Source organism: Chlorocebus sabaeus, chromosome 20 (genome assembly GCF_047675955.1).
Source record: "Chlorocebus sabaeus isolate Y175 chromosome 20, mChlSab1.0.hap1, whole genome shotgun sequence".
In the NCBI taxonomy this organism is placed as follows: domain Eukaryota; kingdom Metazoa; phylum Chordata; class Mammalia; order Primates; family Cercopithecidae; genus Chlorocebus; species Chlorocebus sabaeus.
In genome coordinates, this window is record NC_132923.1 from 29086751 (window position 1) to 29104053 (window position 17303).

At 35.7% G+C, this 17303-nt stretch overlaps 1 protein-coding gene across 2 annotated transcripts in view; it reads left to right on the forward strand.

The window, feature by feature from the left end:
- The window catches only part of VAV3 (vav guanine nucleotide exchange factor 3), a 404297-nt gene that overhangs the window by 344288 nt on the left and 42706 nt on the right, over positions 1 to 17303 (forward strand). For both annotated transcript variants that reach the window (XM_007977771.3, XM_073008530.1), the window contains one exon: positions 10207 to 10272. In XM_007977771.3, the coding sequence (XP_007975962.3) occupies positions 10207 to 10272 (66 nt within the window). The remainder of the gene's footprint in view (positions 1 to 10206; positions 10273 to 17303) is intronic.

The window sequence follows — 17303 nt, forward strand, 5'->3', positions numbered from 1 at the left end:
TGGTGTCATTTGAAAGACCATTAAAGCATTTATTCATCTTGTCAGATTTAAATGTGTCTTTTTTCTCTCAGAATAATTTTAAAACTACTTAACATTATTTCCTCAAATGTCTCATCTATAAAATGAGATTTTAATTCTTAAATGACTCATGGAGTGTTGTGAGAATCATAGGAAGTAAAGTTGAAAAGAGATCGAAAAGGAGAAAAAAGTGTATTTGGGTATAATAATTAATGATTTTGAAAGATATGCTTTATTTTCCAGAAATGGAAAATGATAATCAGGTATTTTTTGATTCTGGTTTTGTTTTTAGGTTTCCTCTTCCCCATATTTAATGTGAAGAGTCTCACTGGCACATATGGTCTCATGGAAGACTATTCTGCCTTCCCAATTCTCATACCCAGTTTTTGAAATTTCTTTAATCAGAGATTAAACTTTTTACTTCATAATTAGACATAAAAATGCAAATGATCAATTCTGAAGAGATTGATTGATTTAAATAATCATCAGGGTAAAAATCATGAGCCCTTTTCTCAGAGCAGGTTTGATTGAGGAAGACCCAAGATACCTCACAGAGAGTGATGGAGATGGGGAAGGAAAGAGAGAGATAGGGGTTTACAGAAAACAAACGTTGCCTAGGGAATGTGACTGAGAATGTAAGTGATCTGTGCAATAACGCACAACCCAGAAACCCTCTGAGCCTGGAGAAGGGAGGTGCGACTGAGTGGAGTTAGTAGATCTTTCCTCCAGCACCTCTCCCTGAAGCTTCAGAAGTCAGTCACTTCAAAGGATTCTTTTCCTTTGCCCTACATTAAAAGGAGACTTCTAATCCTTTCTGGACCACACAACAATATTAGCTCCAGTAGAATTTTCGAAAGCTGTGTATTTTTCCTTCTGATCTAAAAATTCAAGTGTTAGTATGCATCATAGTCAGAGGCAAATAAGAACATTACAGAAATGCAAGAAAGAATCAGATCTCCTTTGTTAAGAAAACTGATTCCGGACACCAAAAGACTCATTGCTTTGGGTTATAAACCAGAGAGTAAACATCTCTGGGAACTGGTAAGCGTTTTTCCCCTTCAGATTCCTATCCAAGGGCATTTCTTCATAATGTCTCAAACTTAGATTTTATCATGGCAATGATCCTTTTAAGGCGGTGTTGGAGCTTGTTTTCCCGGTGTCCCACTGTTCATCTTGGCTTTTCTTCTAAACTGCCTCTCACCACTGATGTATTAGCCCCATCCCTTGTGTAAAATCAGTAGAAGCCAAGGCAGAATTGAAATTGTGGCCATGGGGATAAAAAGCTATGTGAAAGTGTAGAGGCGCAGTCGGCATTAATATGTCCTGTAATCATGAGACCTTGATTTTGACAGGTATTTGCCCGTAAATACTGAGTTAAATCAGAGTCCCTAATTACAGGAAAGGAGAAAAAGGCAGTGTGTGACTGCACTAGAACAAGGGAGGCCTTGGGAGAGATGATTATAGAAGATAATAGGCATTAGTAAAGGCCTGTAAGAAACATTTTCCCTGGGTGATTGTCAACTGGCTTTGATTAAATAGATCATAAACTGAGTTTGCAGGAATGTTTCCAAGTGTACAGACTGTATTACGGGAATTGGCAGGCCTCCTGACAAAGTGGGTGAGGTCCTCATTGTTAATTCTCAAGATGGATGTTTTTGGTTAACAGTTCTTGTATTTTTCCAATACTTGGTATAGTGCAATGTAGGTTATAATGTACTTAGATGAGGACACTGCCATCTAAGTAGAAGTTCAGACAATGAAGTATTATCTCTTTTTTTCTGGAGAGTAAGGAAATAACATTATGGGAGAAAGTTCTGAGAAATTCTGTTGTGGTCCTTTTTCTTCCATTATTTTATTACTATATAAGCTACATTCTGCCATAATTACTAAAAGTTTGTGTCAATCACAGAATACTTTCAGTGGGCCATGAATTTGGAATTCCATCTGACATAATTATTGATTTGACACTGCAAGTGGTTTCAGTAGAGTATGTACATGCACATGCCCCTAAGAACTGTGGCCAAATAATTTATCAAATTATAACATATATTGAATTTTAATTATTCATGATAATTTGAATTCCTGAAGAATGAATTAATGAATGCAATTTCTAACAAATCAACCTTTATGTGCTTTGGAAAATAGACCGCTTCACACTGAGTTAAAATGAATGTCATTAAGAAGTTGAAATGTCCTTGTCTTCTGTAAATAAATGCTATCAGATTAAATTACTGGCCTGGCACAGTGGCTCATGCCTATAATCCCAACACTTTGGGAGGCTGGGGCGAGTGGATGATTTGAGGTCAGGAGTTTGAAACCAGCCTGGCCAACATGGTGAAACCTTGTCTCTACTAAAAATACAAAGATTAGCCAGGCATGGTGGTGTGCGTCTGTAATCCCAGCTACTTGGGAGACTGAGGCAGGAGAATCGCTTGAGCCTGGCAGGTGGAGGTTGCAGTGTGCAGAGATTGCACCATTGCACTCCAGCCTGGGCAGCAGAGTGAGACACCATCCCAAAAAGAAAAAAAAAAAAATGATTAAATTACTGGCACACGTTGTCCCTAATTAAGAATTTGTGGGTCAAATATTTTTTGACCAACCATGACTGAGTGGAGTACTGTGGGGGCATTACAAAAGTGCTTATATAAGCAAAGAACATTGGTGGTAGCCGAGACATTGGAAATCCTTAGGTTGTGCGCTCTGTTTCACAGGTGAGGATAATGAAGCCAAGAAGGGTTGAATGACCTGCTCAAGATCAGAAGGCCAAAAATAAAACCCAGGCTCCCAATTCCCTAGTCGTGTCAAATTATCACCTCACAGGTTTTTTCCTCATCAAAAATACCACAAAAATCTGTGGAAAGAACCAAAGCTAAAGTGAATTTAAGGAAATGACATTGTCTGAATGAGATCCTTGAAGATCCTGTCCATGTCTATTCATTTTTAATTCCTTAGTTTGTAACACAGTGCCTTGTGCATATTAAGAAGTCAGTAAACTTTTCTTTAAAGCACTACTTTTGCTCTTAGTAGAAAAGTAACATTCTTTAAAAATATCTCATGCTGCCATGAGCATTTAGTGTGTGTGGTTCTATGACTCAGAGTATTTTCTTTTGTGATTAGTTATGATTAAAATTGCCAAGGATAGAAAAACATTCATTTGTTTTCTGCCAGTATTAGAAAAGCAAATTTCTTTGGACTTTTGTTAAGCCTGGATTGGTTGTGGGTTATATGGCTTCTCACCAAGATGTGGTAGAACCTGGTTCTTTCCAGATTTTGTGTGGAGTAACAATGTGGGCTTTGACTTACCTACATGTAGACTGGTTTTTGCTTGCCCAAATTTTTTTTTTCTATCATTAAAGGTATTCTCTTGTTTACTTCACACACATACATACACACACACACACACACAGTCATAAGACTATAATTTAGGATTGTATCGTGTACATCCCACCCAGTGAGACTTTGGAGAAAAAGCATTTAGACACCCATAATCAGAGGATTCCCTTTCTTGCTGCAGGTCTTACACAGGGACCTCACCAAATACATTTTTGAATAACAGGAAAAACACTTGGTAAAGTCTCATTCCAGTGTTGTATTCATCTCAAATCTAATAAGGGTAGATGTACAGCTTATGGCTTTTAGTGGTTTTTTTTTTTTCTCAGTGTACATTTCACAACTTTTAATTTTTAAGGGTTTTTGACACTTCCATCTGCCAAAATTTCAGAGATGTAGTAAACACAATTTTGTGTGAATTGGAAAAACCATCAACTATAATTGAAGCCTTTGTCATATGTTTTGATGACTCGATGCAATTATAAACCCATACAAATTGAAGGTAAATTTAATTTCAGAGATCCTGGACCAAGGTACGAGTTTCTTAGACTTATTCAGAATTGTAAGCCAATGACAGTCACTTTACAAGAGAACTATGCCAGAGATATGGATATTTTATATTATCTTTTGAACAACCTCATGAACTTTCACTGTTTCTACATTGGACAAAAGTTAAGGATCATATCCCCCTTTGACTAAGAAATAACAAAAATACATAGCTTATGGTTTTGTATGTGTGCATGAGTATTTTGGAATTAATGGTAGTGGCCATCATATAACCATATGCAGTTATGCTTGGCAAGTTTTCAAGGTGTTTACTGGTAGAAAATGCATATCTTACTCATCATATAGGAGGCAATTAACAATGAAAGAATATGTGTACTGCCAAGAAAGCATTTGAGTAAAGGAATGGACTATCAGGAATATAATAGTTCCTGTTCAGATAAAAGTGATATGAGAGTCTATGTTCCTTGCGGCTTAGCAAGTTTACTGAAATATGAAGAGAGTGGTAGGATTATACACAGGATTAGACATTTCTATTTTAATAACACATGGATGGGCCAAATAACAAAGGAAAACTTATAAATGAAATAGCTGATTGACAATAATCAAAAAGCAATATTATGGATAAAATAAAACAAGTATTTAGCATTTGCAAAGTACTTTCATGCATATTAATTCTTTGATCCTTGTAACAACCTGGTGAGGCATGTGTGGCAGATCTTGTCATCATCCTTGTTTTACCACTGAGACTTGCAAAAGGTTGCGCATCTTTTTATAGCAGAGCTAGAAATAGAACAAGCTCTTCTGATGACACATCCTATGATACTGCCTTTCTGTGTTTTCCAAGAACTATCCCTTATGTATATGTAATTGATGATGGTTACAATATGGCTGCAGCTGTGATTAAAAATCTCTCCTTACCAATGGCCAATTTCTGACTGGGTCTTTTCCTGATCGCCTCCTCTTTGCTGGTTTTTTTTCTTTTATTGCTTGTCCTCACAAACATCATCAGAATAATTCCAAAAGCTGTGTGTTCATCTTTCCGTCCATCCTTCCTTCCTTCCATCTGCCCATCCAATCAATAATTTGTGTGTACAATGTATTCACCTATATTCCTATAATTCATGGCCCTGCTGTACATCTTCTTTCCCCAAACATTCAACCTGTATATTTCTGACAGCGGGAAGTGACTGGGCAGGGTGACAGTTGCTCTGGCCATTACCCATGTGTGATAAATTGCTTAGTAATCTCCACAGCACCGTCGTGCATACATTGAGAGTGTTTAGAGCATTGTAAGTTGGGAGAATTTCCAATCGTTCATAAATATCCATTAATCTGTCCCTTTTACATTCAGCTTTCCACATCTGTTTCAAATTGTTCAGTGCTATTCCAGGAGTGCATTAAAGCTCCAATCCAGGTAGTATTAAGGGGATAAATGAGGCACAGGGAAGAGACACTGTATTTTTCTCAAAGCAATTCTTTCTCCTTTTTACAGAGTTAGAAGCCAAGCAATTTACGATTAAGATTTTCAGAAGATATGCTTTGTCATTTTAAGCCATCCTTGTCTGTGGGTTTAAAAATGAGGTTTTAGCTCTAGCATCCTGGCATACCTTAATGTATTTCTCTGTACAGGTAGATTGTGAATATCATTTCTACCAGCAAACCTGAAGTAGTTTTAATTCATTATGATTCAGTGTGGATTCTTATTGAAGAAAAATGAAGAATAGTTAAAACCTAAGGTCAGTTAGAAATAAATAAGTGCCTGAGTATGCCTTTATGTTTGTGATGTTCAGGAATGTCAGAGGAAGTTGTCAATAATTTTAGTTTGATACATTTTCTACAGGAAAAAAAATTGTTTTTCAGGAAAAAGGCATTATTTTATGAATTATAATTTAATATGATTTGGCTTTATGTCTGCTCTAGGTGATTGAATGAAAATTATAAAGGTGGATTTTTTCTCCCCATATACTACCCATAAGCTATTTTCTCAGGTGCTTTCCAAAGAATGTATTTTCATAAGAATGACCCAACCTGTACTGTTAGATTTACGGAAGTCTCATCACATAGTACAGAGATGCCCTGCAGAATAAATGCATATAAAGATAGCACCGTATGGTATATCAGATGACACGTAAGTATGAGAGAGGAATGTTTTCAAGTTGACCTTGAAGATGTTAAGGGACTTACAGAACAAATACAAGGCAGGAGGGTAACTGAAAGATGATTCCCTATCTTTGGCATTTGTAATACTCATAAAAGGGATGACAAGCTTATTATCTGACCCAGAATAAAATGCCCACACAGTAATGTAAAGAAGAAGGAAATTCAGTTGCATGTCTCTCACTAAGATTAGTAAAAACCTCATATCATCACATAAAGTGCACTAAATCATTGCATTTGAAGTTGGTCTATTTCATAGTTACAGTCTGCAATTTCATCCATGCGTAGGGGATTGACAGCTGCTCCATCCATTAGTATTAATGAATTACCATACCAACATCCCACACACATCCACCAAGAAACCAAAGAAACCCCTCCTACACACTACTTTGTTTTGAATCCTCCAAATGTTGTGGGATAGCTCTCTTTTTAATAAGTAGAAGTTATTGAATATAGCACATATTATAGCTAAAAGTGATGAGACTAGGAATTAGTAAGTAATTATAACTTTATTCATATATTAAAGTAGGTTAAATTATCTCTCATCACTCTGTCATCTAAGGAGTGCCTATGACCATTTAAGAAATGGTCCTGAACTTCTAGGGCGTTTTATTAAGGAAAAAAACAATTCAGAATGACATTGGTAGCCTGTTTAGTGAAATTTTTTCCCTCCTGAAGGACCTCCAAGAGTGTCCTTTAAACGAGGCAAAAAGAACAAAATGAGTTTTGATATGATGACCATGTGTACTTGTCTACCCAGAACAGTTCAATTTATACCATTTTCTCTGGCATAGTTATTAGTCACTACCCGTTTACTCTCAAAAGGTCCTGATTTGAATGGAAAATTATATGTTCATCTAGTTTTAGAGCATTTCTTACACAACCGCGGTCTCTTTCTCTACCGTCTAGTATGATTCCAGTTCCCATTTATGTCTTTTGTGTGTAACACCTGTTTCTACAAAGGAAGAAAGAAAGAAACAACTATGCCAGTCCATATGCCTTCACCAGCTAAAAAATTCATCTCTTTTTCCCACTCTTTTATTCTTTGGGTTCTCATCCTCTTTTCTCTGCTTTGTGACATTGCACTCCCCAACACTGTCCTTATAGAACATGTCAGGGACAAGTCAAAGAATGTCACTGTATGAATATTTTCCTGTGGAAACAGGCTGCTTAATCCTTTTCAGTGCTTGCCTGTGTGAAAAAAAAAAAATGTGACATATAGTCATGGGTTACTTAATGACAGTGATACATACAATAAATGCATCATTGTGCAAGTGTTATGGAATGTACTTATAACAACCTAGATAGTGTAGCCTACTACACACCTAACCTACATGTATAGCCTCTTGCTGCTAGGCTACAAACCTGTATAGCATATTACTTCACTGAATATTGTAGGCAGTTATAACATTTGTGTATCTAAACATAGAAAAAGTACAGTAAAAATATGATATTATCATTTTATGGAACCACCATCATTATAAGGTTAGTCATTGACTGAAATGTCATCATGTGGCACATGGCTGTATTTTATTCTTTTTAATGAGGAGGAATTTAGGGCCATGCTCCTCAGTGACAGGGAACTCTCAGATTGAGTTATATCTCCCCTTAGAAACATTTGTTAAGGGCCTACTCTGTGTCTGACATCTTCTTATACAAAAATGACTGAGAGATTATCCCTTATGCCAGGAACTCACAGTCTATTAATAGAGAAGACCATGTTGAACAATAATTACATATACTACTAGAAGTGAATACTACCAAAGCACTAATACTTTATGTATCACTAAGAGTATGGAAAGGTGCAGTGGGAGAATAGGCATGGGATTCAATCTGGGATCTGCTCCTTGGGGAAGAGATGACAGAGTAGGTAATGTGCGAACTGAGTTTTGGAGGAGGAACAGAATGAAGGTATCAATGTACATGAGGGGCTCTGCATCAGGTTTGCCCTGAGAAAGTAGATAGTATTGCATTGGCCAACATACCCTGTCACAAAATATCACTTATTCTTGTGTACTCTGCATTCTATAGAATAAAGTCTTTTGTTGTTGTTCTGAAGAAGAGTGGAAGTTGGCAGTTTACTATTTTTATAATAGCCATAATTTTCCAATTTGTTGATACATCTTCAAATGTACTTTGGAAAGACCATTTCAGAGCTCTCTCTTTGGACTTTCCTCTGCAAAATAGACTTCTTTCCTTTGTGTATTCTCAAAGGTCTTGTTTGTTTTTTAAAGCATTCTTATTCTTTTCTCTTCTGAGCTTAATCAGTGTGTGGTTCCCACCACACACCCTTATATTTTGCACTCAGGTAGCATTGCAGTGCATTTATATATAGAAGTCTGGCTAGTGGTATAGTCCCAAATACCATATTTATTTATTTGTATCTTACTGCCATGCTGAAAATAAACCATTATAGAGCACTTGATAAACACAGCTGAATGAAAGAAACAGTTCTTCCAACCTTGCAGTTACTGCTGCCATCCCTCCCAGGTCTCTGATTCCTCTCTCTCCTTATCGTTTCTTTCTGCCTTGTTATTTCACTAATTTCTGTAAATTTGTCTTCTATCTTCTCTCTACATTTTTTCCAAGTGATGCAGCCTTGCTCCAGTTTCCAGATTCCGCTCTAAGTCATCTAAGTCTGTGTTGTTTGGATGGATTCTCTAGTCATCTCCTACCTCCGTTCTTCATTCTTTTTCCAGTCTTTAACTCAGAAACAGATCATCTTCTCTTCCCACATCTAATCCACTGGCCAGTTCAGCAGACTCCGTTATATAGTGTCTTCAGCATGTGTTTCTCTCCCTCCAATCCCTTTCCTTACCATGGTATCAGTTTCCTTGTGATATTCACAACTCCAAAAGTGAGACTCATCTAGGAGCCATATTCCACATTGGTGCAAGTTTAAGTCTTCTAAAACATACAACACCTTTAAAGAAATGCCATCACCAATGATAGAATTCAGCTATCACTGTCAAATTGTTTCCTAACTAATTTTTATATTTAAGTCCCACTATCCTTCTGCATGAGTCTCTATTATGCTTGTACAGAGAGTCAGCGCAGAGCCCTGAAATTAGAACATCTGAGTATGATTTATGGCTCTGTACTTGTTAGCTCTGTGACCATAGACAGATTATTTACCTTCTCTATGTCTCATTTTCCTCATCTGTAATGTGGGGATAGTAATTGGATCTACCATAAAGATTATAGCAAGGATTAAATAAAACTCTCAGAGCAGTGTCTAGCACATATTAAGGATTCAATAAGTATTAGTATTTTTGCAATTTAATGACAAAAACCACAATTACTTTTGCACCAACCTAATAGAGTCCTATTCTCCAAAAACTTATGGTCTTCTTCTGTTAATAAGTATCCTATTTCTTTTTACATTTGAAAATCATCCAAAACTTACATTGTTTTCTATTTTCACATCTTGAAATCTCATCTTACTAGATAGACATTCTCATGTTTTCTGTTAGACCAATAGCATCCATTTATATGGAATTCATAATTAATTATATGCCTTCACAAAATTCATATGATCTGCTTATGCCAACGAATATAAAGGTGAAAGATAGAAACTGCTGTTATCTCTCTATCATAGGGGTCCTCGACCCCCGGGCCACGAACCGTGGCCTGTTAGGTACTGGGCCACACAGCAAGAGGTGAGCTGCCAATGAACAAGTGTTACTACCTGAGTTCCACCTCCTGTCAAATCAGTGGTGGCATTAGATTGTCATAGGAGTGCAGATTTGACTGTGAACTGCGCATATGAAGGATCTAGGTTGCACTCCCTTTATGAGAATCTAATGCCTGAGGTGGAACAGTTTTCTCCCGAAGCCACCTGTTACGCCCCCAGCACCCACCCCACCTCAGCCCACATCCCTGGGGCCAAAAACGTTGGTGTCCAGTGTTCTACAGGATTGAGAGATACAAAGCTGACAAAATTGAAGGGTAGATTGAAAAATAAACTTGAATTATTTTATGATCATGACTTGAAACCACATGTAAAGTTGAACAACCAGGAAAACTATCTCTGCTTTTACTTCCTTTTCTGAACCACAGTAAGTTAATGCTCAGGACTAGATATAACACATAAGGAATTCTAAGGATCCTAAGTAACAGTGCTATGTATGGGGTATCATGGGGTTATCATTTGTGGTAAATTTGTTTTCAACACTGGCATTTTTTTTCTCTTAGGGCAGAAATTTAGCATCTGGAGAGGTTGGATTTTTTCCAAGTGATGCAGTCAAGCCTTGCCCATGTGTAAGTATTAGTATCTTTATTTTCTCTGGCTTCATTTTGTCTTTGACACTGTGATTAATTGTGCAAAAATCTACAAAGAATGCTGGCCAAATCGATTATTAATTTTATTACTGTTTTCTGGAAGAATCATTATTTTCAACATCACTATGGTTCTATTGTCAGAATATGTTTTTAAATATTAAGAAAATATATAGAAGAGGCAAATTTTACTTAGCAGAATTTATAAAACTAAGTTGTCTAAAAGGTTTTAGAAGAATTAAACCACAGCCACAAATTAGATGCATTGTACAAGTTTCCCCTTTCCCACTGAACTGAGAATGGTACGGTCTGCCTCCAGTCACTTGGGTTACGGGGCGATATTACACTTCAGCTGGTGTCTTTGAAAGCTTGCTAGAAAATGAAAAGTCCACAAATTTTTCAGCCAAAGGTCTACATATATTTTCTATAGTGTGTCATTGCTTTTTATATAATGTCATAATGGAATTTTCTGAAAATATAAAACACAGATAAAAGGAGAATAAATGAACATTTGCTCAATTAATATTATGGGTGAATGTAACCTAAAATGTACTCCTTGGTGTGTTATGATACTGATAAATTTCTGTTTAGGGTAACATGATTTTAATATCACCATTTGGTAATATGGGTGACGTTTTCCACACAATTTTTTAAGTTATTGACTCCAAAATAAATGAAATTTGTTTACTAATATGATGGAGATGATTGCCTGAGGGGGAAAAGCTCTCCTTAAACTATCTTGCTTGCTGTATTTCAGTAGTTGCTGAATTTCCAAACTGGACATTCTTTTTAATGTTAGAAACATGAGAATCTGCCATCCTTGGCTCTAGAATGTGCCCTAAAGGATAATTTACTCCACTCATTCAAGCTTAATTATTTTCAAAAACAAAGAGAATAGAAAAGTGTCTGTTACTCTGTGGTTCTGTGATCTAATATCACATTTTTTTAACTTTTATTTTAGGTTTAGGGGTACATGTGCAGGTTTATTATTTGGGTAAATTGCATGTCATAGCGGTTTTGTGTACAGATTATTGTGTCACTCAGTTTCTAAGCATAGTACCTGATAAGTAGTGTTTAGATCCTCACCCTCCTCCCACCTTCCACCCTCAGGGAGGCTCCTGGAATCTGTTGTTCCCTTTTCATGTCCATGTATACTCAATTTTAGCTTTCACTTACAAGTGAGAACATGTGTTACTTGCTTTTCCTTTCCTGTGTTAGTTCACTTACGATAATGGCCTCCAGCTCCACCCATGCTGCTGCAAAGGGCATGATCTTGTTTCTTTTTATGGCTGTATAGTATTCCATGGTATATATGTACCATATTTTCTTTATCCAGAAACATATGGGCATTTAGATTGATTCCATGTTTGTGAATATTGCTGGGATGAACATACACATGCATACCTTTATTTGTAGAACAATTTATATTTCTTTGGGTATATACCCGATAATGGGATTGCTGGGTCAAATGGCAATCCTGTTTTAAGTTCCTTGAGAAATTGCCACATTGCTTCCACAAAGGCTGAATTAATTTACATTCCCACCAGCAGTGTATAAGCATTCCCTTTTCTCTGCAACCTTGTCAGCATCTGTTATTTTTTTACTTTTAATAAAAGCCATTCTTACTGATGTGATGTGGTATCTCATTGTGGTTTCAATTTGCATTTCTTTAATGATTAGTAAAATTGAGCATTTTTTCAAATGCTTGTTGGCCATGTGTATGTATGTCTTGTTTCCAAAAGTGTCTATTCATGTCATTTGCCCACTTTTTAATGGAGCTGTTTTTTGGCTTGTTAATTTATTTACATTTTTTATAGATGCTGGATATTAGACCTTTGTCAGATGCATAGTTTACAGATATTTTCTCCCACTCTGTACGTTGTCTGTTTACTCTCTTGATAGTTTCTTTTGCTGTGCAGAAGCCCTTTAGTTTAATTAGGTCCCATTTGTCAATTTTTGTTTTTGTTGCAATTGCTTTTGGCATCTTAGTCATGAAATCTTTGCTAGGTCCTATGTCAAGAATGGTATTTCCTAGGTTATCCTCCATGGGTTTTATAGCTTTATGATTTACATTTATGTCTTCAATCCATCTTGAGCTGATTTTTCTATATCATATAAGGAAGGGGTTCAGTTTCAGTCTCCTGCACATGGCTAGCCAATTATCCCAGCACCATTTATCAAATGTTTAGCTCCCACTTATAAGTGAAAACGTGTTATTTGCTTTTCCTTTCCTGTGTTAGTTCACATATGATAATGGCCTGCAGCTCAATCCATGTTGCTGCAAAGGACATAATTTTGTTTCTCCCCATTACTGAATAGGGAATCCTATCCCCAGTGCTTGTTTTTGTCAGTTTTGTCAAAGATCAGATGGTTGTAGGTGTGTGGCATTTTTTCTGGGCTCTCTATTCTGTTCCATTGATCTATAATGTTACATATTTTTGTCTTATATTACATTACAGTCTTGAAAGATTATTGAAGTTTGATATCACTCTTATTTAATTAGATAAACTAAAATGATTGTCTATCTAGTTTTCGGACTTTGTAAGAACAAGATTCAGGCTTCCTATCTGTAAAGGAGTGATGTATATATGTAGGCAGGTGGCAGGATATTATACATTCTAACATTAAGAAGTTTGGAAACCTAGACATCAAATCAAGAATATTAAGCGTTGAATATACCATGTACTGTTTTCTGTTTACATCCTCTTGAATAAGGCTGAAAAATGAGCATTTGAAATTTTATTTTAGGGATAGTCTGGCACAAAGTAGGTATTTAATAAATTACTGTTGAATGAATGAACAAAGGAGTGAAAAAGCAAATGCAAGTCCCTCGCTGTATATAGAACATTGCCAATGGTAGATACTAATTAAGTCAGCCTGTAGAATCCTATGGAATGATACTTGCTGACCCAAAAGTGGCTAGAAGGAGAAATATGTTCAGAAATTTTAAGATGACAGAGTTGTAGGGTAACTTCTAATTGTAAGCAGGACTACTAAATATGGTTGTTTTATATTAGTAAGTAGCTACTTAAAATTTTACTGCTTAATGAAATTATAGATTCATTTTTTTAATTATAGGGCAAGTTAAGTGAAGATACATAGAGGGGAATTTGAAGGGGAGAGGATAGTTTGAGGGAGTTTGCAAAATGGTATTGCTTTTGATTCTGGGATATATTGTTTATCAGGGGTCCATGAGTAGTGCTGAATGTTCTATTCTGGGCTTAAAATTTATTTTCCTACATGTGCTACATCGTTCTCCTCAAAAGTTCTGAAATAGGCAGGTAGAAACCTAAAACTGAGGAAAACACAGTCGGTTCATAAATGAGTCAACTTCATTTCTGGCAATATGGCAACTAGAGACAAAGCCTGGAACTGCAGCACAATGCAAAATTGGGTATACCTCTGATTCCAGGAGCCCTCGGTGGATGAACTAGGAGAAAATCCATCCCACTGATGATGATATGCCTACCTTGGTATTGGTTCAGGATTGGAAAGAGAAAAGGAAAGCAGTCTCCCCTGAGAATTTCTAACTTTAAATCTAAAATCATCCAGATGAAGGGCTGAAATTCTTACCAGCTCTGCTACCTAAATAATTCTAAGCTGGAAGTGTAGTTTAAAATTATTCCAGATTATCTGCTGCACTCCAGTCTGGGTGAGAGAGCGAGACTCTGTCTCAAATAAAAAATTAAAAATTTTTTTAAAATTCCACATTAATTATTCTCCCAATGAAAATTCAAATTCTCTCTAGATCAGAGCCTCTTTGCACACATTTCCCAAAGGATTCTTATACATAATGTCCTAGGGAGCATACATTCACAATTTGGAATCTTTAAATGAATCCAGAAACAAACCACCTTATGCCAAGATCGGCAGAAACAATAAAATATATAATTAAACTGACAGATATAGCAAATATTTGAATTTTAGATACTAAATTCAAAATGTTATACTTAAGAAATTAAAGGGAAAAAATCTAAGAAGAAAGCAAGACACTAATTGGGTATATATGAAAAAGATTCAGGTATAGTAATTGAAATGAAAGTCTTAGTGGACATATTGCAAGGCATATCAGACACAGTTGTGTAGGAAATTGGAGGAGAAATCTGAAGAAATTTCTCAAAGAACAATTCAGAGAGATTAAGAAATTAAAAATAAAACAGAAAATGGAGTGATGAGATGCAAATACATTTAATATAAGGAGAGAATAGATAATTGTAGAAAAGCAGTATTCAAATAAACAATGCCTGAGAACTTCCCAGATTGTATAATAAAACTAATCTTCAGAATCAAGGAGCATACATTAAAATTAATCAACGCCTAGATGCATTGTAATGAAACTGGAAGACATTAAAGACAAAATATTAAAACTAACTGAGACAAAAGATAGGTTATCTATAAAGGGTTGATTATTAAACCCAGCTAACAACAGCAGTAATAGAAGCAACAAGAGTTTCCACTTCTGGTAACTGTTGAATAGCTCCTATTCGGCCAGTCCTCCCACACATAACTACAAGTTGTGGACAAAATATCAAAACAAAACTATCTGAAGACACTGCCCAGGAGAAGATGGACACTTGGAAAAAGGAATGGTACTAGGGTGAGTTTCTTTGTTTTATGACTAGCTCGAAGACAGGCACTGGATTGTACCATGCAGGGTGGCTAAAATTCAGATAGAAACTTTATGATATTTCTGGATTAAAGAACCAGACTAAGGAGTGAGTTTAATGCAGTCTCAGCAGCTGGAAAAGGATGTAGGAAATCTTAAAAAGAGTCAGAGAGAGGAAACCTCAAATTCTGTGTATAAACTTTAAGGAAAGCCAGGTCTTTGTAGGAACATAAGAAAATCCAGAGCCTCTGCAGTAGATCATTCATTCAAATTGTCCAAGACACAGTATAAAATTACTCAGTATACAAAGGAGCAGGAAAATGTGAACCATACTCAACAGAGAAGAGAATGAAGGGAGATCAACCCTGTGATTTCCCATATGATGACTTAGGAAAAGATTTTAAAAGCAGCTATTATGGTGCTCTAGGACACAAAGGAAAACATGTTCATAATGAATGGACAGAAAACCTCAAAAGAGAAATAGGAACTACAAAAAAGAACCAAATAGAGATTACACAATGTGAACCTACAGTGTCTGGATTAATATCTGAAACAATAAGAATATGTTAGAAGTTGTGAGAGAAAATTACTATCCTCTTAGAAATTTCTCAAAAAAAGGATGAAATAGTGAGAGTTTATTCAAACAAACACAAAGTTCACTTCTAAGTGTGCCATCTAGCTTCATAAGGTATGTACTTCAGGAAGAAGCACACATAGACAGACACACATATATATTTATTTATATATATTTAGACCCATATAAATATTTATGTATGTGTGTATGTGTGTGTGTGTATATATATAATTTTGTATGGATTCTATATTCTCAATAAAATGTTTTTTAAAAACTATATGTTCATAGCAGAAGTTTAGCAGTGTTAATAGACTATGGTGCTGACAGAAAATGGCATTAGGGAAAAATAGTAACCGTATGCTCAAAGATGAAAAAGTTCCCAAAAGGAAATTAACTGTAATCTTAAATATGAAGTATCTGTCCAGACAAGGACCCATAGTACACAGAAGAAAGTGCACAGGGCCCATGACTGATGGAAAAGGATAGGGTCCACCTGAGTAATAGTGATCATGGCTGGGAAGGTAGTCCTGGATCTTCACATGTCATAATGTACCCACTGGAGAGAGAAAAGCTCTAGTGGGACACTTCAGGGTGGAACAGCCTCAGTTACCTGTTCTGTTTTAGAATCTTATGTCACCGTTTCCTTTTTTGGATCTCCAACCTTTTTAACAGCCAAAGGAGTCCACAGCCAGAATATTTTAAAATTCTTTACTCTTCTCCTTCCTGTCTCCTTTTTTTTTTTTTTTTTTTTTTTTTTGACTCTCTATGGAAAGCTTGGTTTAAGAATAAATATACATTATACTTTTAAAGAACAGGGAGGGGGAAAGAGGAAATATTTTTCCCATCAGATTTCAGAAGCCATGTATATCTTATCATCAAAGGGAAAACTGTTGAAGATCAATTTATTTGTGAAAACAAAATTTGTAAGAAACTATTTGAATGATTAGAATGGGTATAATTTACCTTCAGTATTAATTGCTGTTTATCAGGATTTTACAAAGTGGTTTTTTAAAAAATGTAATCCATAAGATAAAAATATTTGAATATTAATAATCAAATGTTCTGATTAGAAAGATGATTTTTGATACAGTTTGAGTATTCCTCATTTGAAAATCTGACATCTGAAATGCTCTAAAGTCCGAACTTTTTGAGTACCAACGTGAGGCTCAAAGGAAATGCTTATTGGAGAATGTAAGATTTTAGATTTTTGGATTAGGGATGCTGAATGTAATGCAAATATTCTAATTTTTTGTAAATCCAAAATGTGAAACATCTCTAGTCCCAACCATTGCAGATAAGGGATGCTCAACCTGTAGATAACTCTTAACCTGGAAGGGCAAAATAGTAACAGCACATTATGAAGACTAGCATGGCTAGAGGCATGTTCACATTGGCTAATCTCTGAAATACTATAGTTTTTACTGTTCCAAATGAGGGAACAATATTTTCAATCACCTAATATAAAAATCCCAGTAATAGCATGGGATGCATATATCAGAGATTTGGACATGAGACAAACTATCTCTACTCCTATTCGTAGGAATTTTTAAACTTTGTAACCCTCTCTATACAATGTATTTTATTTCTTATTTTTAACATTAATATACCTGCTCTGTCTTTGTTCATTTTCTATTTGACCATCAGCTGCTACAAATTTTCTTTCTTTGTTTGAATAGAAAATGCAATATTTTTCCTTGTGCAAAGTTCTATGAGAAAAAAAAGGAAAAATAAGTATTTTTCATGCCTTTTTTCTGAATAAAGTTTTCTAGTTGGTAGATTTTTAAATCAGAATTTGGAATTTATTACAAAATAAAAGTCTATATCCGGTGTATA